Source organism: Haliotis rufescens, unplaced genomic scaffold, assembly GCF_023055435.1.
Source record: "Haliotis rufescens isolate VD_foot unplaced genomic scaffold, xgHalRufe1.0.p SCAF_6, whole genome shotgun sequence".
NCBI lineage: Eukaryota > Metazoa > Mollusca > Gastropoda > Lepetellida > Haliotidae > Haliotis > Haliotis rufescens.
Genome location: NW_025964334.1, coordinates 54,799,856 through 54,825,770, shown reverse-complemented (window position 1 = coordinate 54,825,770; position 25,915 = coordinate 54,799,856). Strand labels below are relative to the sequence as shown.

At 40.4% G+C, this 25,915-nt stretch overlaps 1 protein-coding gene across 1 annotated transcript; it reads right to left on the bottom strand.

The window, feature by feature from the left end:
- Positions 1-6,501: 6,501 nt before the first annotated feature.
- Positions 6,502-25,624, bottom strand: LOC124138191 (condensin-2 complex subunit H2-like). Its single transcript, XM_046504730.2, has 18 exons — positions 25,552-25,624; positions 24,545-24,679; positions 22,413-22,514; positions 21,264-21,319; positions 20,759-20,837; positions 19,415-19,566; positions 18,787-18,944; positions 18,075-18,182; positions 17,660-17,733; positions 16,792-16,863; positions 15,467-15,536; positions 14,595-14,711; positions 12,938-13,044; positions 11,843-11,903; positions 10,748-10,861; positions 9,641-9,705; positions 8,076-8,324; positions 6,502-6,952 (listed from the first exon to the last, which is right to left on the bottom strand). The coding sequence occupies exons 2-18, from the start codon at positions 24,668-24,670 to the stop codon at positions 6,818-6,820; spliced, it is 1,845 nt and encodes a 614-aa protein (XP_046360686.2). The 5' UTR covers positions 24,671-24,679; positions 25,552-25,624; the 3' UTR covers positions 6,502-6,817.
- Positions 25,625-25,915: the final 291 nt, after the last annotated feature.

The following is a 25,915-nucleotide window of genomic DNA, read 5'->3' as shown; positions in this document are numbered from 1 at the left end:
AAAATAATGGAGAGCTCAAACAATAGAATGACGTCACAGTTGCATGTTCAGAATGGCCAGTGAATTCCTATGACCTCGTAATGGTTTTGTCTCAAAGCATTTGTGTGCTGAAATTCAAGCAATATGCTTTGCCAGATCAACAAATTCTATGATAAACATTATTCCTGGGATCCTTGCTGATTGTTATAGTTATTCGGCCTCCTGGTTGTGGATTTCAGTAGTTGGATTGTCACGTCTGTGGTGACATTTGTTTCTGCTCTGATTTGAATTCTGGCATTTTGGGTACTGAACTGGTCGGGTGTTTGATTTCAGGCAAACTGGTGTTGATCGGATTATTTATCCTTGTAGGGTAGCTGATAAACTCTGGCTGTGAACACATGCTTTTAGTTGTTGATGTAATTAATAAATACATGCTAATATTGCGGTCATTCCACTGTCCAGACAGATTTATTTTTCTATTGTTCATGAGTGGAATAATTGATGCATAATGTATCATGTGATTGTTATGACAACTTTTAATAAATTGAATTAAATCAGACTGTTAATGTGTGTTTGTGTCCAGTTTCTTCGATGCATGTTCCTTGGATTCTTGTTCCCTTGTGGAACCACCTCCAGAGCTCCAGATAAGCTTTTGCTGTTGTGGGTATTTTACCCATGCATTTTAAAATCATTTGGTATCGGTAATTCTATCGGCATATTCAAATTTCTGTTACCTACTAGTTTTTACACATGTGGGTATTTAAGTTAAATATTTAAAAACACTTCATCTAGTCCCTGCAAACTGTTGTCGTGTGGGTTCGAGAGCTTTATAGGACTCAAAAATACCGCGATACTTCCACAAGAAAGTGTGATGGCAAATGATCATGATGTAACTGTCATCGTGGAGTTTGGCAAGGTTGACGGAATGTCCGTATATAACTTCAAAACAAGTTGCTGATTTGCTAATCGACTACGCAGGGTTACTTCACAATATTTTGATGATACTCACTAGTTTTATTTTTGTAGTGTATCTGTTCATTGCGTATTTGATACGCTTGAATTTTATTTCACTGCGTATTTATGCATTTCTGATGCGTATTTTACGCAGATACGCAGCTTATCTGGAGCTCTGCACCTCCGTGATTATAACGTCAGCCTGGAGCCTGGAAGGTCGGGTGTCAGATAACTGGCCACGTTGTACTAAAAGATGTTAAATATGGTACTTGTTGACCAATGCGCTCGGCATTAAGGGGATAGAAAAAGGACTGGTCGGCTTGGAGTCAGACACTGCGTCTGAGTGGGATATTCATGTTAAACTGTGGCATGGTATCTAAATGGGCTAGCACTATAAAGGCATAACAAACGCATGCCTGCTCGCCTTGCTATGTGAGTGCAAGAATCTTGAACGCGGCATTAAACCCCATTTTCCTCGTCTTTAAGTTGCAACAATAGCTTTTGAAATATTCCTGTCAATACTCAGGTAAGAGCATCACAGTCACACACTAAGTAAGAAATAATGATTCTGACCTTAAATGTTTGCTTTAATAACTGTTCCACTAAACACTAATCAGTAGTGCAAGTTAATAGTGAAAACATAAATATTTTTATTTGTTGTGCCATACTTCTCACTGCCAACTGTAAATCGTCAGTGTGCCAGGTATTTGGCCATCCTGTCTATGAAAAAGATGGCACAGATAAGAGCACATGCAAGTATCGTGATACATAGCTGATTGTAAGTAAGGTATCGTCACAGCCCTATCCGTGGATCAAGTGGATTGAGCATCTGTCCAGGGAGGTAGGTTTGCAGGTTGATCCCCGAGTTTCCAAAAGATGGTACTTGTTGAGATCAGGGATGTGGAATGACAGACAGAAACTAGGATCTGACAAGTAACTGAATCCAACACAAAGCATAACTTAATTAATATTCTTGCATCATTTATTCAGCATTCTGATTATGTTAATGACATTTTTGACATGATAGTTCTATTTTCACAATTTATATTATCAATTTAATATTTAAGTTTGGTTCCAAGAACTAGAAAGAACAAAACTTTATCTTTGGGCAGGACAATGATCTGTTCCAATATTTAATGGAAATCAGAGCATGTGAATCAAGGAAGCTGTTTTTTACACCCAGCCTTTTGAATTTGTGTGTTGTATAATGCCGCACTCAGCACTTTCTTCGCTACATGACAGAGTATGGTTTTACACCACTTTTTGCAATATTCCTGCATCGTCATGGTTGGAACTACATGATGACAGCCTGAAAATAATAGAATCTGGACCAGACAATCCAATGATTGATATTGTGAGCAATGATCCACTGTCGGTGAACAGTGACACACAATCAACCAGGTAGCCTGATCATTTGAACTGTGAAGTTGCCTGTTACGACAAGCGCGAATTGCTGGGGATAAATCCTAACAGGAATACCCATAGGGTTTGAATTTGCATTTGATAAGAAATATTTCCCTAACACATTTAAACGTTTCATTTCACTGGTAAAGGGAAGATTCATTGTTTGAAAACTAAATGTTTTTCCTAAACACCTCAGAACATCATATCACCTCCTAGTGATGGATCATGACTTCAACTGTGCATGATATGTGTGCGTGCATGCGCGTGTGTGCACGCTTGTGATATATGTGTGTGCATTTTTCTTTCTATGATCCATCTTCCCCAGGCAAGAGAGAAAATTGACTTTAAAAGTCCAGTTTCCACCCTTGACGAACTAGGCTGAAATTCCTGGGCTCGATCGTAGTGCCAACAGTGGCTATTACCAGTTATGTCCCTTCTATGCCTCTCCTATGGACCAATCAGATTCCACGTCTCGTATCACTTGCGTTTGCTTCACACAAAATGGTGGCGCCTGGTCAAGACGATCTGATCAATAATCAAGATCTATATTGTGATAAAACGAGCCTTACATCGCGAAATGCATCAAATCACGTGAGCACCTTGATTAAAAACATGAAAAGATTTGGAAAATATCTGCTGACAATGGTTGGTGGTGCACATGCTTTGCAAATCCTGCAATCGACCAAAATCTGCACGACAGTTAACGAACCGGATTTCGATTTCGGTGCGTGATTTTGATTGGACTATGCATAGACTTGTTAGTCAGGTCAAAATGTAACTCCATAATACCAGCCTAGTTCGGCAAGGGTGGAAACTGGACTTTTATAGTCAGTTAACTCTCTTGCCTTGGGAAGATGTCTATGATCGAACAGTCACCTCACAGCTTATACCATGCGCAGCTTACATAATATATCCCTGTATTGACAAAAATATCTAAATAGTATGTTAATAACCAGATACACACAACTTTACATGAAAACTAGATGATGGCACATAGTTTTAGCACCAAAGGTAGTTACTGGAATGAATCATTTAAGGCAAATTTAGTAAACCTCAATCCGATTACCTAACATTGATTTCATCATGATGCTAACTCTCGTAACAATATCAGAAAATAATATATGATTATAGTATATTTCTTTATTTTGTATTAGGGCTGGGACGGGCAACTCGGGTCTTTGGGTCGGGTGGGTTCTGAATAGGCCCTGGGTACCCACACGACTACCCAGCCCCGTGGTTAGAAATGTGATGTAAGTATTGTATAATGACAAAAAGTATCCATGGTAACACTACAAGTCACTTATGTTTGCATTCATTTTTGACTATGCACCCATTTCTCCTGACTTTTATACATTGGAATAAAGATAAGACTTCAGTAAGTTTACAGTGTATGCATGACAAATCTCATTAAAATCACATCTTAGTTCTCGCTACCGCTAAACAAAGATCTGAGGACATCCCATTACGGGTCACGTCAGACCGACCTTGCGCTAACTTTGACTGACCAATGGAATGACCAATCAGAAGGCAGCTTTCTCGTGCTTTACAGAACTAATTTCAAATTGGCGACTGCGCTTCAAAACATATTTTGACAAATTCTTGATTACCTCAAAAATTTGAAACCTGAACAAAAGAACATTCTGGAATGGCTAATAGATGGTCTAGATTGTAAGGATTTAGTCGTAAACCCGTAACTATCGTTCGGAATACCCCATGTTAAAGTTTTCAAGGTTACATGATCAGAAATCACATTCAGACTGTCACTTTCATAATCTGGTAAGCAACGCTCTGATTGGTCGGATGAAAGGTCGTTCTGACGTGACCCCTAATGGAATGTCTTCAGATCTTTGTTTAGCGAGAACTGAGATCTGATTTTAATGAGATTGATGCATGACCAGATCGTTTTATAGTTTATCTAAATACATTTTCCCAGGGCTACGGTCAAACTATTCCCAATCGGACATTTTGTACCTATCTCTTTAAACCTACAGCGGGTACCCGGGTAGGGTTGGTAATAGTGGGGTTGGTACCCGGGTAGGGTTGGTAATAGTGGGGTGGTTACCCGGGTAGGGTTGGTAATAGTGGGGTGGGTACCCGGGTAGGGTTGGTAATAGTGGGGTGGGTACCCGGGTAGGGTTGGTAATAGTGGGCTGGGTACCCGGGTAGGGTTGGTAATAGTGGGGTGGGTACCCGGGTAGGGTTGGTAATAGTGGGCTGGGTACCCGGGTAGTAAATGTGGACTTGTCCCAGCCCTAATTTGTATCTAAAGATGACTTCACGCTACTCATATGGCCCAAAGTACAGCAATGCATTGATACTTGCACGGTTAAAGCTCTGGCATTTATCATCCAAAACTGGCTCCCACAGGAGATATCGCTTGAGATGAGATGAAGCTATATCTACATTGTAGATATCGCTGCAATGAAATTGCATCACAATTGGTTACCATGACGTCACAATCAAATGCCATCACTAATGGCTCTTCTACTGAAGCTGTTAGCAGTACTTTTTACACTTAAGACACTGCTTATTACTGTCTACAAACTGAAAAGGTTGGAAGAATGATGTTGGATGATAAATAAAATCTCACCCTTGTGTCTTTTGATATCAAATATATTAACACTCGTTGATAAAAGTGGAAAAACTCTTCAGCAAGTCTTGGAGTTTTTCCACTTTCATCAACTCGTGTTGATATATTTGATATTAAAAGTCAAGATTTTCTCTTTATCATAGCCAAGATGCAAAATACCTGAAGAAATGATCATTTTCATTGTTTTGTATTTAAAGAAATATCACGTGTCTCCATCCTCATGGGGAAAAAACCCTTAACTTCGTCTGTGATTAACAAGATTAAAACGTGTTCCATGAAGAGCATGCATGTTCAGAGCTATATTACAATGCCACAATCAACAATATAAAACAATTGAGCCATTCATGACACAAATATCTACATATTTATACAGCTGACTAAAATTCATTCATAGATATCCCCAGGTGATTCTCGTCCAGTTGTATACATTGTTCTGTACACCGGGACACATCTGGATTCCAAGGCAAGACAGTCTATTTCTCACCAGGTTCTCTTCAAGAACAAGACTCAACGTGCGAGTGTGTGTTTTACACATTCAGAAAAACACTGGTCTAGATTTCACGACTTTTTTTTTCACTTACTTTTCACACCATATCACTAATAATTTGCCAAGTTTGTCTGTTGAAGGGAGGACATTTCATATAGACAGTAGCCCCCCCAAAAGGCATAATTAGAAACTTACACTTCCTGATTATCGTTTACAGGGACTTGTCTAGTAGACCAGTGTATTGGTCTAGTGGATCAGTGTATTTGTCTAGTGGACCAGTGTATTTGTCTAGTAGACCAGTGTATTTGTTAAGTGGACCAGTGTATTTGTCTAGTGGACTAGTGTATTTGTCTAGTGGACTAGTGTATTTGTTAAGTGGACCAGTGTATTTGTCTAGTGGACCAGTGTAGTTGTCTATTGGACCAGTGTATTTGTCTATTGGACAAGCATAATTGTCTAGGTGGACCAGTGTATTTGTCTAGTGGACCAGTGTAATTGTCTGGTGGACCAGTGCATTTGTCTAGTGGACCAGCGTAGTTGTCTAGTGGACCAGTGTAATTGTCTGGTGGACCAGCATATTTGTCTAGTGGACCAGTGTAGTTGTCTAGTGGACCAGTGTAATTGTCTGGTGGACCAGTGTAGTTGTCTAGTGGACCAGTGTAGTTGTCTAGGTGGACCAGCATATTTGTCTAGTGGACCAGCGTAGTTGTCTAGTGGACCAGTGTAATTGTCTGGTGGACCAGCATATTTGTCTAGTGGACCAGTGTAGTTGTCTAGGTGGACCAGCATATTTGTCTAGTGGACCAGCGTAGTTGTCTAGTGGACCAGTGTAATTGTCTGGTGGACCAGCATATTTGTCTAGTGGACCAGCGTAGTTGTCTATTGGACCAGTGTATTTGTCTCGTGGACCAGTGTAATTGTCTAGTGGACCAGCATATTTGTCTAGTGGACCAGCATATTTGTCTAGTGGACCAGCGTAGTTGTCTAGTGGACCAGTGTATTTGTCTAGTGGACCAGTGTAATTGTCTGGTGGACCAGCATATTTGTCTAGTGGACCAGCGTATTTGTCTAGTGGACCAGTGTAATTGTCTAGTGGACCAGTGTAATTGTCTGGTGGACCAGCATATTTGTCTAGTGGACCAGTGTAATTGTCTGGTGGACCAGTGTAATTGTCTGGTGGACCAGCATATTTGTCTAGTGGACCAGCGTATTTGTCTATTGGACCAGTGTAATTGTCTGGTGGACCAGTGTAATTGTCTAGTGGACCAGTGTAATTTTCTGGTGGACCAACATATTTTTTCTCCTTTCTCCTTATCATCTCCCCCTCATCCACTTCTACAGCGGGACCCATTCCACGCCTACGCAATGCTATACAGCTATGTACAGTATTTAAATATCATGATCTACTTTGCCGAAGGAGCCTGATACTCTGCTAGTTCTTCAAAGTGTCGTTTTGTTGAGATGAGTTGCAGCGCCATCTTGTCCATGCCCTCATGTAGTGTCCCTTGGCAGCTGATCTCCAGGTTGCCCACATTGGCCTGCACAGATAGACATGACATAAACATGACATGACCATGACATGAACATGACATGACATAAACATGACATAAACATGAACATGACATGAACATGACATAAACATGACATGAACATGACATGACATAAACATGACATAAACATGACATGACATAAACATGACATAAACATGAACATGACATGAACATGACAAATACATGACAAATACATGACAAGAGCATGGAACAATCAGTTGATGAATCAAGTGAATGTTGTTGACAATATACCAGCTATAGACCACTGTGGCCTGAACACACTGACTCTGTGACCTGTAAACCAGTGGTTGATAGCATGAACACAATGAGGCCACAACTACACAATCAAGTCTCCCTAGTCAAAGTACAATGTAAATGTTATTTTAAGACAACATTAAAAACCATTCAAATACTGAACTTCATATGATAATGTGAAAATATTGATCAGTACCAATTCTAGTGTGATGATAATTCAAACAGTTTGTGAAACATCAGTGAAGATCCGGGTAAGCATTGTTTTTTTAGCAACCCATGTAAAAGGCGACTATGCTTGTTGTAAGAGGCGACTAATGGAATCAGGTGGTCTCGCTGACTTGGTTGATGCATGTCATCGCATCCCAATTGCGTGGATCGATGTTCGTGATGTCAATCACTGGACTTTCCGGTCCAGACTCTATTATTTACAGACCGCTGTCATATAGGGGGAATATTGCTGAGTGCGGCGTAAAACAACAAAACAAACAAACAAAGTTTGTGAAACATGCCTCGATACAGGATGATTGAGTGAGTGAGTTTGGTTGAACGCCGCTTTTAACAGTATTCCAGTTACATCGCGGCGTGTCAGCTTAATGTGGGAGGAAAGCCCGAAGTGATGCAGGTCTCAGACGTTTACCACTTCGGTGAAACCCACGAGCACGGGTATGGTGCTGACAAACCTAGAAACATAATCGGGGCGAACCGGGATTCGAACCCACAATCATAGGTTTCTGGCGTGCCAAAGGGACGCAACTCTGCACAGCGAATCGCGGCGCCTTAGACGACTGGGCCACCCGGGCCCCCCGATACAGGATGAAGTGTAGGATGTACTGTATAGTCTCCCTCATCTACTTACCAGTTGTAACGTTGCTAGGAACAGGCGACATATTTCAAACTCTGGTTTTCCTGCTGCTATCCGTTTGAAGGGAATCGTTTGAGTCTTGGAGAGGTTGTCCATCACCGAGGTGCCATACTTGTGAATGTCGAACGGTTCATGCTGTTCTTCCTCTCGTAACCGAGGAACTATTTTCTCTTCCCAATCAGCAACACGCTTTGAAAGCTCTGTGATTTGTGCATATTCCTGCGCACTTGCCATAAACGCTTCCTAAAAAATAGAATTTCAAATTTATCATGTACATCATTAAAGCAATGACATCTACAGCAGTACTATCTGACTTTCAATATTTTGTTGGTTTGTTTGTTGTTTAACGCCGCACTCAGCAATATTCCAGCTATATGACTGCGGTCTGTAAATAATCAAATCTGGACCAGACAATCCAGTGATTGACATCATGAGCATCGCTCCACACAATTGGGATACAATGATATGTATGAACCAAGTCAGCGAGTCTGACCACCTGATCCCATTAGTCACCTCTTACGGCAAACATGGGTTGTCAATTCTAACCCGGTTCTTCACGGGAATTTAACATTAACGATCATAAGGCTAAAAAAAATAATAGTCTTGGTTCTCAGGCACTGCCCACATCATCATAAAGTTCATTGCACGTTTTGTTTTTGTTTCAATTTTCAAATTCTTTTGTGCATTGTGTTTAAGTATTACGATTTTTATATTTTAAAAAAAAATGGAAATAAAAACAAAACGTGGGGCAGACTTTATGATGATGCGGGTGGTGCCTAAGAACCAAGACTAATTTTTTTTTAGTCTAAGATGTATTGTTGTGTTTCATTAAGGAGGGAACGAGTAATGTTGTTTACATTTCAGGCCAAAGCTAGCAATATTCCAGCCATGTCACACTGTATGATTGACAGCATAAGCAACATGATGGGGAAAGGTGACACACAATCAACCCTCTGACACGTTACAACAACCCGATCCTAATTTCAGTCGACTGTTACAAGCAGGGGGTACAGGGGAACTCAATCTCATTAAAACCAGATCTTAATTCTAGGTACCGCTAAGATCTGAGGACATCCCATTACGGGTCACGTGAGACCGACCTTGCGCGAACTTTGACCGACCTTTTGAAGGACTGACAAGAAGATGACATTAGCCAATCAGAAGGCAGCTCTCTCGTGCTTTACGGCACTAATTTCTAATTGGCGACTACGCTTCAAAACATATTTTGACAAATTCTCGATTAAAAATTTGAAACCTGAACAAAAGAACATTCTGGAATGGCTATGAGATGGTCGAGACTGTATGGATTCAGTCGTTAAACCCGTAACTATCGTTCAGAATACCCTCTGTTAAAGTTTCAAGGTTGCAAGATTGAAAATCACATTCCGACTGTCACTAACATGATCTGGTAAGCGACTCTCTGATTGGTCGGAGGAAAGGTCGTTCTGACCTGACCCCTAATGGGATGTCGTCAGATCTTTGTTTGGCGGTAGCGAGAACTAAGATTCTCAGGATCAGCCTGGGAAATCTATCCCCTCCGTGCTGAACACATCTCTTACCACATGCTTCCTGACCAGCACCTCGTAGCTCGTCACCATGGCATCGTTGTCAAACATGCTGTCATCTGCAGAATATGTAACAATATAAATTGTAATAAAAACAGTGAGTGAGAAAACATAATCTTTAATTTTGTAGTAAATACATCTTAAACAAACAGCTATTCCTGTATCACAGAGGTGCCTATCCTATCCTATTTTTACCATCCCAAACTGGCTCCCACAGGAAATATAGCTTGGGTGAGATCAAGCCATATCTACATTGTAGATATCGCTGCAAAGAAATTGCATCACAATGCTTTGCAGACCATTGTGACTTCATTGGTTACCATCACGTCACAATCAAATGACATCACTAATGGCTCTGCTACTGAAGCTGTTAACAGTACTTTTTACACTTAAGACACTGCTTATTACTGTCTACAAACTGAAAAAGTTGGAAGAATGATGTTGGATGATAAATAAAATCTCACCCGAGTGTCTTTTGATATCAAATATATCAACACTCGTTGATAAAAGTGGAAAAAATCCTTGGCAACCTCGGAGTTTTCCCACTTTTATCAACTCGTGTCGATATATTTGATATCAAGACACTCGGGTGAGATTCTCTATATATCCCATCAGTAATATCTAGATAAATCAGGAGTATTTTCAGTAAAAATTTATTTATCAGCAAGACCCTAGCAGTTTGTTCGTCTGTTTTTCGTTTAAAATTTCTATCGCCATCTGCCATTCCTGTTTTTAGAAGCACCCAGTACGAATGGTATTTACATTCAGAATACGGTTTATGTACTTCGCATACTCGCTCAAATGTTATTTGATAGAATTTAGAAACTATAGAATATTTTGTAATGTAATATTTAACTGCAAGCTCCATACAGCGTACATCTGACAAGGATGTTATGTTAATCTTCAAGCAAATTACATGCAATGCAATGAGTAAACCACTAAAGGGATGCTATTTTTCCATAGTAGTTGTCTTTTTCATCGTAATACTGTAATTTTTAGTTTAAAATCATAGTGATTATGGTGAGATCGTATTTGTAGGCAAAAGAAATCTATGAAACGGTTAACAGTTACAAATTTGAATTCTATCCATGGTTGACTCACTGAGAGCGATGGAGTTTCTGTGATGGAACTGTTCTCCTCCCGGGAACGCCAGATCATCATCTACATGCAGGGGTTCCACATCGTCGTCATCGCCGTCGCCTGGCGCCATTAGTTCTGTCGACAATAGTACAGGTTATAAGCCAACAATGGACGAGTGGTTGTGGCTTCTCTCTTTATGCAAAACACATAACTAAAAATAAGGGAAACTGGACACCGGGAAGTCCACAAATAGTCTTTCTCACAGAATGAAGACCATCTTCCCTAGGCAAGGGAGTTAACTGATTTGAAAAGTCCAGTTTCCACCCTTGCCGAACTAGGCTGGAATTTATAGGCCCGATCGTAGCGCCACCAGTGGTTATTACAAGTTATGGCCCTTCTATGCCTCTCTTATTGACCAATCAGATTCCACCTCTCGTATCACTTGTATTGCTTCAAACAAAATGGCAGCACCCAGTCAAGACGATCTGATCGATAATCAAGATCTATATTGTGATAAAATGGGTCTAACATCGCAAAGTGCATCAAAGTGAGCACCTTGATTAAAAACATGAAAAGATTTGGAAAATATCTGCTGACAATGACTTGGCGGTGCATATGCTTTGCAAATCCTGCAATAGACCGAAATCGGCATTACTGTTTACGAACCAGATTTCGATTTCGCCAAAATGTAACTCCATAATACCAGCCTAGTTCAACAAGGATGGAAACTGGACTTTTATAGTCAGTTAACACCCTTGCCTCAGGAAGATGAATGAAGACTTGCATCATTACAAGGCCACCTCAAATTTTACTACGTGCATGGGTGGTCCAGTCATCTTAGGCACCTCAATTCACTATGCAGAGTTACATCCCTTGAGCACGCCAGGAAACTATGATTGTGGCTTTGAATCCTGGTTCGCCTCAATTATGTTTCAAGGGTTATTAGCACCATCCTATATTCATAGCTTTCACCAAAATGGTAAATGTCTGAGACCGGTACCACTTCAGGTTTTCCTCCCATAACTGGAATTCCGTTGAAATCGGCATTAAACCAAACTTAAATATTACTGGCTATAAGATAATGTGCGTGCTCAATTTATGGTCACTAATACGAACCTGGCCCCTCTTCCTCCGGAACCACTTCATCTTCTTCCTCTGTATGGTAGCCTGCGAGAGCCTGGACAAAAAATGGTCAACAAGCATGAAATACTAATATCTCCAGCCAATTTGACATGTCCGGTTGTGTGCAAGGCACTAGCCCTCCGGAAACGAACACAACCACCATTTTCAGTCTATGTCAAAGTCGCTGAAGAAAAATTGTAAAGTTTTTAAGATCTGCCCCGGAAACAAGCACTACCGCCATTTTCAGTCATGTTGCAATGGAAACTCGAAAAATCAATTTTCAAAAAAGGCACTATCAAAAGGCACCAGTTCACCACTAGACCTATTTATTTACCAAGTTTGGCTGAGATATCTCTCATGGTTTTTGAGTTCTGCTCTGTAAACGAAACGTGATGGACGAACAGACAGACGGGGCACAAAAACAAAGATCACAATCACGTTTCATTTGACATGGCAGCAGATCCATTCTTCTGCTACAATCTGGAAGTAACAGTCCTTGAAATGAGGTCTTCACAGTGATTATAACTAATAGTTCCAGTCCACTGGTCCTTATAAAAAAAACTTTGAAAAATGGCAAATTTCTACCAGTCATTATGATGGGCAGCTTAGCAAGGACTATAGGACTAGTGATTGACAGGGTTCTACTTCTGAATGGAACACTTTCCTCAGCAGGATCAATCACAGCTTCACTACTGTCAAAAGGTAAGCAGTGGCTGTATTAAGGAGTAATGCAGGATAAGTTAAAAAATATTTAAAAATGGCAAATTTCTACTCGTCTTTATGCCACCTTAATTAATGGGCAGTTCAGCAAGGACTTTAGGACTAGTGCCAATTTCTATTGCTGTTTCACCTACACATCTGAATCTAACCCATCCGAGACACCGCCATCTGTGGCCTATTCTGGAGAGACTTAAAAACATCTACAGCAAGTTCATGACTAGATTACATCAATATCATATCAACTCAACTAGAAAAACGTACTCGGTAATCGTTTGATTCCATTAGGTGTGGCCTGTAAATGAATTGAGAACCACAATGATTTCACGCTGTTGTCACAGTATCAAGTCATTGTTTGTAATCGCGACTGACCATCATTTTCCTCTCTTCCTTCTCGCTGGCCTTCCTCTTCGTGAACTCCTCCCAGTAGAGGGCCTCGAACTCACTCAGCTGGTCTCGGATCTTCCGCTGGCCGGAGTCTGTAGCAACAGAGCTACAGATAAGCTGCGTATTTGCGTAAAATACTCCCCAAAAATATTCAAAACCCAATTACTTTCAATCATCTTGCGTACAAAAACATATGCATCAAACGAAAAACTCCAATGGATAAAAACAGCACGCCTAAATACCCAATGAAGCTTTGTATCATGCGTACAATGGAGCTAATTTCCAAAACACAATTATAAACTAATTTACTTTCTGAGTCAAGCCTATATATTTAGAACAGTTATATATACATCTAAAACATTATTTCATTTTTTTTAAATCTTAAAATGTTCACTAATTTTGGGAAAACCCAATAGAGTGATGAATGGATGAGTGACATAATATTGGTGACCCAATGAAAAATGTTATAACCCCCCCAAAATAGAAACCCTAGAGTATAAACTCAATTGCTCAAAAATTTATCTGATCTGGAGTTCTGAGCAATGTTCAGGCATTAGCTTCCTCACAGTGACACAACACTCAGACGTACACAGACACTGTCAATCATACAACACCATGTCCAATCATAATACTGTAACAGCAAACATAATACACTATTGTCAATCATGAGTGAGTGAGTGAGTGAGTGAGTGAGTGAGTGAGTATGGTTTTACGCCGCTTTTAGCAATATTTCAGCAATATCACGGCGGGGGACACCAGAAATGGGCTTCACACATTGTACCCATGTCGGGAATCGAACCCAGGTCTTCAGCGTGACGAGCGAACGCTTTAACCACTAGGCTACCCGACCGCCCCTTGTCAATCATGGTCCATCATTGTCAATCATAAATCAGTAATACTTTGAATCAAGTCTAAGGAATGAAGAGGCTCTAAGTTTGTCGGTAAATTCATTGAGTTTAGGCATCTAAACACTCACCTCTGAAGTTCTCTCGGCAAAGAGGCTCTAAGTTTGTCGGTAAATTCATTGAGTTTAGGCATCTAAACACTCACCTCTGAAGTTCTCTCGGCAAAGAGGCTCTAAGTTTGTCAGTATATTCATTGAGTTTAGGCATCTAAACACTCACCTCTGAAGTTCTCTCGGCAAAGAGGCTCCAAGTTTGTCGGTATATTCATTGAGTTTAGGCATCTAAACACTCACTTCTGAAGTTCTCTCAGCAAAGAGGCTCCAAGTTTGTCGGTATATTCATTGAGTTTAGGCATCTAAACACTCACTTCTGAAGTTCTCTCGGCAAAGAGGCTCTAAGTTTGTCGGTAAATTCATTGAGTTTAGGCATCTAAACACTCACCTCTGAAGTTCTCTCGGCAAAGAGGCTCTAAGTTTGTCGGTATATTCATTGAGTTTAGGCATCTAAACACTCACTTCTGAAGTTCTCTCAGCAAAGAGGCTCCAAGTTTGTCGGTATATTCATTGAGTTTAGGCATCTAAACACTCACTTCTGAAGTTCTCTCGGCAAAGAGGCTCTAAGTTTGTTGGTAAATTCATTGAGTTTAGGCATCTAAACACTCACTTCTGAAGTTCTCTCGGCAAAGAGGCTCCAAGTTTGTCGGTAAATTCATTGAGTTTAGGCATCTAAACACTCACCTCTGAAGTTCTCTCGGCAAACAAGAGGCTCTAAGGTCGTTTCTTTAACAGGCATCTTTCGTTTCCTCTTCTTCGTTGTGTCTCCAGATTTGATGGGTATCCTCACTGACTTTCTAGCTGCAAAGATACGTTGAAATTCTCTATACTGCTGTTTCACCTGATTGTGTAGCAATATTCCAGCTATATGACGGCGGTCTGTAAAATAATCGAGTCTGGACCAGACAATGCAGTGTTTGACATCCTGTGCATCGATCCACGCAATTGGGATCAATGACATGTATCAACCAATTCAGCGAGCCTGACCACCCGAGTCCGTTAGTCGCCATTTATGACAAGCAAAGTTGCCTTTTACGGCAAGTATGGGTTGCTGAAGACCTATTCTACCCCGGATTCTTCACGGGTCTGCACACTAAGTAAAAAGTATCGATTCTTACCTTAAATATTGCTTTAATAACTGTTACAATAATAGTAATGAATGTTTATAGTGAAAAGGTAAATATTTTCATCCGTTGTAACATACTTCACACTGCCGACTGAAAATCAGGTATTTGGCCAACCTGTGAAAAAGATGGCTTACACACCACAGATAAGAGCACATGCAAGTATCATGATACATATCGGATCGTAAGTAAGGTATCGTCACAGCCCTATGGATCGTCACAGCCTACAGTGGATCAAGTGGATCAAGTGGATTGAGCATCTGTCCAGGGAGGAAGGTTTGCAGGTTGATCCCCGAGTTTCCAAAAGATGGTACTTGTTGAGATCAGGGATGTGGAATGACGATACATATCGGATTGTAAGTAAGGTATCGAGATACGTATTGGATGGCACAGTTGGTGGAACGACTCAGCCCTAATTTTCAGCATACTTACTTTTTGATAGAGCTTTTGCTTTATTCTTGTCTTCATCATACGGATCTGTCGACAGCCATGGATCTACAGTCTGAAATAGTAATCAGTGAAAGTCAAAACCAGGAAGAGTCGACTGTTTTTTTACCAACATCTTAAAGCTCAAAGGTTTTGTATTTCTCACTCCTAGAAATATGTAAATTCTGATCCAAATTTTATAAAATTTAGAATTATTGAACATAAGTGTTGAATTACTTTATCTTCTGTATTTTACAAACAGCAGAACAGAAGTGACTGCATTACATGGTATGATTACTGCACATGTTTCATATAGATCTGTGTCAGCATGCTTATCCTGAAACACAGGGATAGTAGAACACAGGGATTGTAGAATATAGGGATAGTAGAACACAGGGATTGTAGAACATAGGGATAGTAAAACAATGGGACAATAAAAAAAGGAGAGTAAAACACAGAAATCATAGAGTAAAACACAAATCGTAAACAGGAATAGTAAAACAAAGGGTGAGTAAAACATAGAAATAGTAAACAGGGATAGTTAAACACAGGAATAGTAAAACAGAAATCATAAACAGGGATAGTAAAACAAAGGGAGAATAAAACAAAGGGAGAGTAAAACACAGAAATAGTAAACAGAAATAGTATATCACAGGGAGAGTAAAACAGAAATCGTAAACAGGGATAGTAAAACAAGGGAGAGTAAAACACAGAAATTGTAAACTGGGATAGTAAAACTCTGGAACAGTAAAACACAGAAATCATAAACGGAGAGAAAAACAAAGGGAGAGTAAAACACAGAAATAGTACACAGATAGTAAAAAAAGGGAGAGTAAAACACAGAAATAGTACACAGATAGTAAAAAAAAGGGAGAGTAAAACACAGAAATAGTACACAGATAGTAAAAAAAAGGGAGAGTAAAACACAGAAATAGTACACAGATAGTAAAAAAAAGGGAGAGTAAAACACAGAAATAGTACACAGATAGTAAAAAAAAGGGAGAGTAAAACACAGAAATAGTACACAGATAGTAAAAAAAAAGGGAGAGTAAAACAAAGGGAGAGTATAACACAGATAGTAAACAGGGATAGTAAAACAAATCATAAACAGGGATAGTAAAACAAAGGGAGAGTAAACTGCAGAAACAGTAAACAGTGATAGTAAAACAGGGATAGTAGAACACAGGGACAGAATAACAGGGCTAGGATAATGCAGGGATAGTAAAACACTGCGACAGTAAAACAGTGTCAGTCAAACGCAGGGATAGTAAAAATGCAGAAATCGTAAATAGGGATAGTAGGACAATGGGACAGTAAAACAAACTACTCACTGGCTTTGGTGGAGCAACTGGTTCAACAATCTGCACCCTTCGCCTCTCTGACCTCCGCAACCCCTCCCCTTCCTGGAATCACAGAGTGAGTGAGTGAGTGAGTGAGTGGGGGAGTGAGCGGGGGAGTGAGTGAGTGAGTGAGTGAGTGAGTGAGTGAGCGAGTGAGTGAGTGAGTGTCGTGTAACACCGCCATCAACAATATTCAAGTTACTTCATGACAAACATGGCACTAACTACCTGTTCTTACAACAGTCTCAAATGTCAGTCTCACAATGAGGCTGTGACTAAAGTCTGCCCCCATAACACACAATGTATATTGTTTGTTTATTTGTTGTTTAACGCCGCACTCAGCAATATTCCAGCTCCATGATGTCAGTCTGTAAATAATCGAGTCTGGACCAGACCATCTAGTGATAGACATCATGAGCATCGATCCACGCAATTGGGATACGATGACATGCATTAACCAAGCCAGCAAGCCTGACGACCCGAACTCGCTAGTCGCCTCTTACAACAAGCATGGTCGCCTTTTATGGCAAGCATGGGTTGCTGAAGACCTATTCAACCCCGGGTCGTCACGGGTCCTATGTATATTGTCAGCAACGGGAAACCTTTCCAATGTCCCATTCTCAATTGAAAGACATAGCTCTGTTTTGCGGCAAATGAGGTGTGGACTACCAGACTGATGCTGTTGGTTCATGTTGTCGCATCTTTAATTGTGATCTGGAGTCATTTTAATTTTATCATTCTCGTTTTGTTGCAAGTTATCATGAAGCATAAATTCTCTTATGAATCATAAAAGTAAGATGGAATGAGATCAAGTCAGCAATGGATAGTTCTGATTCAGTTATCACAGAAATATAATCACCTCCGGAGGGGCAAGAGGATCGGCATTGAAACTCGCACCAAGTGCATCGCCACCGTCGTTGTCGTCAAAGTCAACTGAAAACAAAAGATATGCCATGACTAATTAGTATTTTCCATATTGACAACAGTTGAAATCTGTAAGAAAACAACACATTCAATATTTTGTTTGAAACAAAGGCAAGTGACATCAGCGATGGAACCTGATTGGTCAATAGGGGTGACATAGAAGGAACATAACTCGTAATAGCCACTGGTGGTGCTACGATCGAACCCAGGAATTCTGGCCTAGTTCGGGAAGATGCATGTCAGCATTCAAAACGTATCATGTAGTCTATAATAAACATGCTCACAACTAAACCTGAAAATGTTGAAATTATGATTCATATTTCAACTGAAGAATATTGTGTAACTGTTACCTGACATATTCATGGGCATATCCTCCCCTCCGTCGTTCGGCACATCCCCTGCTCCCTCAGCCTGCATCTCCACGTTGCCGTTGCACTCCTCTGTCAGTTTGGCTGCACCTGCAGGAGAGATGAAATTACATACAGAATTAGTGATGTGAACTGGCCTGACATTGGAATGATTCATGTATTGTGTGTTTAGTGGGGTATAACAGTACAGGTTGTACCTGGTTTAGTGAGGTATACAGTACAGGGTGTACCTGGTTTAGTGGGGTATAACAGTACAGGGTGTACCTGGTTTAGTGGGGTATAACAGTACAGGTTGTACCTGGTTTAGTGAGGTATACAGTACAGGGTGTACCTGGTTTAGTGGGGTATAACAGTACAGGGTGTACCTGGTTTAGTGGGGTATAACAGTACAGGGCGTACCTGGTTTAGTGGGGTATAACAGTACAGGGTGTACCTGGTTAAGTGGGGTATAACAGGGTGTACCTGGTTTAGTGGGGTATAACAGGGTGTAGCTGGTCTCGTGGGGTATAACAGGGTGTACCTGGTTTAGTGGGGTATAACAGGGTGTACCTGGTTTAGTAGGGTATAACAGGGTGTACCTGGTTTAGTGGGGTATAACAGGGTGTACCTGGTTTAGTGGGGTATAACAGGGTGTACCTGGATTAGTGGGGTATAACAGGGTGTACCTGGTTTAGTAGGGTATAACAGGGTGTACCTGGTTTAGTGGGATATGGTGTGGATGACGCCAGTAGTTTCAGAGACAGTTCCAGGAGGTTAAGGTGGGTCATGTCTAACAACATGGAGCCGCAGGGATGCACGTAGCTTGTGTTCATCTTGAAGTCATTTCGACTTGCCAGCACTTCGCCAGTTTTACTGAAAAACAAGAGCCATGATACATTGTCAATATCATTTCACAACTTTCTATTTCACAACAAATGTTATTCATTTCAGTTAAAGAAAGAGAAAGAGAGGGGGAGAGAAAGAGAGAGGGAGAGAGAAAGAGAGTGAAAGAAAGAGAGAGAAAGAGAGAGAGAGAGAAAATAAGAGGGAGAAAAAAAAAGAGAGAGAAAGTTTTCTGAATCATGAAAACTTATGTTTTGCACTATAAAACTGAAACACCCTTCTCTTGAGGAAAAAGACAGAGGGATGATTGATAGGGGAACAAAAACATTTTGTAGATTTGTACGCTGCTCTTAGCCATAACCAACATAACATCACATAACCATGTGGAGAATCAAACACAGTCTCTGGTGTGACGAGTGAATGCTTTAACCACTAGGCTACCCCAACCCCCCGGGTGGAATAATAGTGCAAGGTGGGGCTATCAGTGATCATGCTGTTACCTCAGCAGTGGGTTCTGTCCTTTCTCTCCGTCCTCCAGTGGGATGAGTGCGAGTGGGGTTTTAGGGATGGGGGCGATGGACCTGTCTAGGATGTGGGCACCCTCCTTCATGTCGACGTTCTTGTGTTCCTTGATGTCGTCCAAGGACAGAAACTGCAACACAACAGACACAAGTTTCACTTCTTAGACAGATCAAACTATGAGCAAGCATTATCATCATCATCATCATGTGAGTTGAAAGCAGGTTGCATATATCTGAAACAGGTTTTTGCATCCTCAAGGGACACAACTTGAGTGAGTGAGTGAGTGAATATGGTTTTACGCCGCTTTTAGCAATATTCCAGCAATATCATGGCGAGGGACACCAGAAATGGGCTTCACACATTGTCCCCATGTTGGGAATCAAACCCGGGTCTTCAGTGTGACGAGCGAACGCTTTAACCACTAGGCTACCCGACCGCCCCTACAAAAATCTGAGGATATCCCATTACGGGTCATGTCAGACCGACCTTTCACAATGGAATGACCGACAATAAGTCAACATTAGCCAATCAGAGGGCAGCTTTCTCATGTTTTATGGCACTACATGTAGTTTCAAACCGGGAAATACACTTTGAAACTTATTTTGACAAATTCCCGATAAAAAATGTGAAAACTGTACAAAAGAACATTCTGGAATGGCTAATAGATGGGCTAGATTGTATGGATTCAGCCATAAAGCCTATAACTGTCGTTTTTTTCATTTTCATTTTTCAAAGTTGCAGATTAGGAAACACATTCCGACTGTCACTTTCATGATCTGGTACGCAATGCAGATGAAAAGCTGTTCTGATGTCACTCGTAATGGGATGTCCTTAGATATTTATTCAGCGTTAGCGAGAGCTAAGATCTGATTGTAATGAGATTGGAGAGAGTATGACTTTACACAGATTTTAGCACTATATTCCAGCAACATCACAGCCCCTAAAGCTCAGGGGAGGTGAGCTGAAATGGGGGTTTAACGTCGCGTCCAAGATTATTGCACTGTGTGTATGTGTGGCTGCTTGTACTGGGTACGGACTGATGATTCATAGTGCTAGCTCACTGAGATACAATGCTGCAGTTTAATACGAATACCCCACTCAGACACAGTATACTGAGCTGACCAGTCCTTGTTTTAGCCCCTTAATGCGGAGAGCCAGACAGGGTAACAACAAGTACCATCTTTTAACGATTCTTGGTATGACGCGACCGGGGATCAAAGCCCAGACATTCCGCTCTCTGGGTGGACGCTCATGCTCAGAGTGGTCCAGAGATTACAGACAGACAACACTCCATGCACAAGCTCATTGGGATTCATACCAACCTCCTCATCCTCGTCGTGGGGGAAGTTGGCATCGTTGTCATTCCCATCTTTGTCTACTGATGATGGCTTCTGGGAGTTCCTTCAACAAGCAGGTGTCAATTTACTTTAAGGCCACACTTTCTTAATTTAATGTTTCACAGATTTCATCTTTTCCGGTTGAAATGAAAATAAAAAGCTTGTCATTCATTCATTCATTCATTCATTCATTCATTGATTCATTGATTGATTGATTGATTGATTGATTGATTGATTCATTCATTCATTCATTCATTCGAGGGACTATATTACTGGCGGGAGACATAAAAAAACAATAAAAAATAATGTTTAATTCATTTCTTTTCCTGCTGCTTTTCAGTAGAGGCGGTGGGCCAGTGAAATGAAAAATAAGAAATATGTGGCCTGAACTGAGTATTTTCTTGTAAACAGACTTTGTGAGAATACATTATTTTCAGTTGTTCACAAATGCAAAAATCAGTTTGGACAGCAATCATTCGGTGGAACTTACTTTTTATTGGCAAGAAGATCCAGGACTTGATACACCAGCGTGTACAGGTACTCCACCTGAAAGGATGGCAGTCAGAGTATGGTAACAATCACAACTGCAAAAATAATCCCAATAGTTACCCTTATCGTAAAAATTAAACGGCGACTATGCTTGTCGTAAGAGGTGGCTAACAGGATCTGTGGTCAGGCTCGCTGACTTGGTTGATACATGTCATTGTATTCCAATTGTTTAATGGATGCTCATAATATCAATCACTGGATTGTCTGGTCCAGTCTTTCTTATTTACAGACCGTTGTCATATAGCTGGAATATTGCTGAGTTGGCATTAAAGAACAACCTTTCACCCATAACATTGGACTGGCTATATTTGTGAATCTGTTTTTCCAAAAAATAATAAAATGTTTTGGCACCTTAACAACAATTAGAGGTTCCACATTTACAAGCCGCATTGGACCCCTAACGTTGGTGATATTCTGGATTCTCAGCATGACAATTAAAACACAAGGCAGACACACACAACTATGATATTGGTTTGTTGTTACTTTTTTGACAGCTGTCATTTCAGTCTTGAGCGTGTTCTTGGCTCATAATTTTCAAGTTCAAAAAGAAAATTACCGTATTTGACGTAATAAGCGCCCGCTCTAATAAGTGCCCACGGCGATATTTGTCAATATACTGGCTAGTGAACAATCCTAATTAGCACCCCTTCCGGTTGATAAATGTACACAAGGCTATTTATTCGTGCATATTACGTTTGTTATATGCACCCTTAATTGTGGTCAATTAAATTCTGGAAACATATATCTGTCGTTTATAAACATTTCAGCATAAACCATGAAATTTACGCTCTTTGAACTCTTGTTGTTTTTCACCAAAATAAAATTCTAATAAGAGCCCCCTATTTCTAATTTTGAGAGCGCTTATTATGTCGAATACGGTATGTCATGATAAATGTGTTGACATTCCATTTGTGAATATTGTTTTATTAAACTTAGGATATTCATTCTTTATATCATGCTTTTGTCCTTGGTTTCTAAGCCCTGGGCTAAAGCCAAATAGACAAAATCTGTAATAAAGCCAAGGGATTAAAAAACCAACAGTCCTGGTATCTGAAATATTTGTTCATGATCTGAACTGAGCTGAAGTTACCTTCTTGCTGTACACACAAGCCGAGCCTTGGATGAGAAGAGCCGCCTCCGCGAAGTTCATGGTCGTGTGGCCATCATCGAAGGTAACCTGGATCTTTTCAAGCTTCAAACAGAACGGAGGAGACATAAAGTCCACATCACAAATAAATTGCATGGAGATGGAAATGGAAAATATCACTATCTGAAGCAGGATTGAATAATTTGAAAATGTGTTAATATTTGTGCGAGCACTGAGGAAAGTGTGGCTTCCCTGTGAAATGTTTGTTTGTTTGCTTGTTGTTTAACGCAGCACTCAGCCATATTCCAGCTATATGACGCCGGTCTGTAAATAATCGAGTCTGGACCAGACAATCCAGTGATTAATATCATGAGCATCGATCCACGCAATTGCGATCAATGACATGCATCAACCAAGTCAGCGAGCCTGACCACCTGATCCCGTTAGTCACCTCTTACAACAAGCATAGTCGCTTTTTACGGCAAGCATGGGTTGCTGAAGACCTATTCTACCCCAGATCTTCACGGGCCCCCTGAAATGAAAAGTGCTGTCTTAGAAAGTCATTTCATATTGATTGTGTTACCAAAACACATTCCACAGCTTGTTATCATGAACATGGTTTGATCATTGACATTTCTGGTCAATATCTTGCTATCTGGAGTTTTATTAAAAAAATAAAACCACAAAATCAAATAATATCCCCATCAAAGCATCTTCCTGAGGCAAGGGAGTTAACTGACTGTAAAATTCCAGTTCAATCGTTGGTTCAATCGTAGCACCACCTGTGGCTATTACGAGTTATGTCCCTTCTATGTCCCTCCTAATGACCAATCAGATTCCACCTCTCATATCACTTGCATCTGATTCAAATAAAATGACGTCGCTCAGTGAAGGCGATCTGATTGATAATCAAGATCTATATTATAATTAAATGGGTCTTACTTCGCTATGTGCATCAAATCACGTGAGCACCTTGATTGAAAACATGAAAAGATCTGGAAAATATCTGTTGAAGCTAAGTTGTCAGCACACATGCTTTGCAAATCCTGCTAACGACCGAAATCTGCACGGCAGTTTACGAAGTGGATGTCGATTTCGTTACATGGTTTTGGTTGGTCTATGCATAGACTCAATAGTCCAGCTCAAATGTAACTCCATAATTCCAGCGTAGTTCAGCAAGGGTGGAAACAGGACTTTTATAGTCAGTTAACCTCCCTGCCTCGGGAAGATGCGTCAAAGTGACATGGAGGTCCAGAACATTTTTTTAATAACATGGTGTTTCATCATCCTGGGTTGTATCATATCCATTCTATGTTGATGTACTTGCAAACCATTTTTTTTCAGAGGAAAGTGGGGCAGTCTGGTGGTTAAACATGTTAAAGCGTTTGCTCATCACGCCGAAGACCTGGGTTCGATTCCCCACATGGGTACAATATGTGAAGCCCATTTCTGGCGCCACTGCCGTGATATTGTTGGAATATTGCTAAAAGCGGCGTAAAACAACACACACTCACTCACTCACTACAAACAAGAGAAATGTCCGGTCACGTGATAAGCCAACATCCACGGCGTGGTCCAGATACTCCTCTCGAAAAATAAGGCACGCAACGCTGAGTGAGCTCACACAAAGCTTATATTAAATGTGTCTTCGTACCAGCCCTTTACAGAGATAGGAAAATAATAATTTACGAGCAACCAATTCTATGTTGATGTACTTGCAAACCATTTTTTTTTCAGAGGAAAGTGGGGCAGCCTGGTGGTTAAACATGTTAAAGCGTTCCCTACTCACGCCGAAGAACCAGGTTCGATTCCCCACATGGGGAAGCCCATTTCTGGTGCCCCCGCCATGATATTGTTGGAATATTGATAAAAGCGGCGTAATACAATACACACTCACTCACTACAAACAAGAGAAGTGTCCGGTCACGTGATAAGCCTACATTCACGGCTAGTACGGAAACTCCTCTCGCAAAACAAGGCACGCAGCGGCGAGTGAGCTCACACAAAGCTTATATTAAATGTGTCTACGTACCAGCCCTTTACAGAGATAGGAAAATAATAATTTACGAGCAACCAATTATTTATGGCTAAGGATGTGCTAAGGATGTCGGTCCGTGAACATGTATTCCGCTCACCTCATCCAGGTAGTCTTCAAGGTAGCTGCATATGTTTATATCCCAGTTCTTGGTCAAGTCTCGGATGGGTTGTATGAGATGACCAAACCGCTGTTCAAGGTCACTCTGGCTACCTGACAAAGCCATCGTCAGTCACTGGAATGAGGCCATAAGTATTTAGTATATAACTGTTAGCATGTTTATTTAAGAAATCTCAACAAAACAACCCAATATTTTGTGTAAGATAAAACCACTTACCATTCATAAATGACATTAGACCTGCATAATGTTTTGAAGCCATGGAACTCAGGAAATCTTAATGTGTATTTGACTCAGCTTTTATCTAAAATACTCATATTTCCGGTAAGTGATACATATTTCATCAGTCAGTTGTAAGTTCCTAAAGAAACATCAAGTGGACTGTAACAGAAATTGTCCCTCAACATGTTCAGACAACACTTAAAAATTAGATCGAGAATAACAGCTTCAAACTTCTTTTTTCATCTGTCAACATTACAAATACAAGATGTTCCGGAAATCTCCTGACTCAGCAACTATTAATTTTGCTGTTGAGGGGTAGAATCTACTAGGGCCTATTATTTTAACATTATCAATGAACGACTGCCACAGGTGATACTGATAAGAGAGCAACCAGCTGGAAGACAAATTCTGAAATAGCAATAGAAACAGTCAACCAGATGTTAATATGGAACTTTAATTACCATCTGTTTAAACGTTTGCAAAACATGCAAATCCCATTATATGTGGAGATACTCCAGCCAATTAGATGTTGATCACATAAGCAGTGATGTAATCTGTTTTGTTACATGTTATTGACACCTGTCAATCAAAAAATCTCATATCGGTTTCATCATGACACCGTTAGGAACAGACAACAGAAAACTTGTCATAGCATTTATGGGATCGTTTGGTTTAGGTTGTTAGTCGGCCTTTTTTCAATTGTCACTTTTCGGAGCATGTATGAAATCACATCTACCCGTAAACATTCTTGAATAATATGTATATACCTGGGAACGGCACCGATGTTTAGTTGACGGAAGTTACCATTCGTAAAATCCCGCGCGCTTGCCTGAAATGTGCAGATACTAGAGGATATTTCATTGGCCCAATTATATCGAATTCCCCAAGTAAGCTTTATTTCAGCCAATCAACAATCTTGTTATCGTTCCGATCGGACCAAAACAATGTTAAATATATCACTCCACTGGGATTCCCAATAAGGAAAAACAAATTTAACAAAGTTTGAAATCCACATCCCACAACATCAAATATCCTATAACACACCAAATAGGTTTCTTCCAATGTCTTATTTAAAATACATATCGACGAATCTACGGCTGTATACGCCAGTTGCAAGATTGGACTATTTCT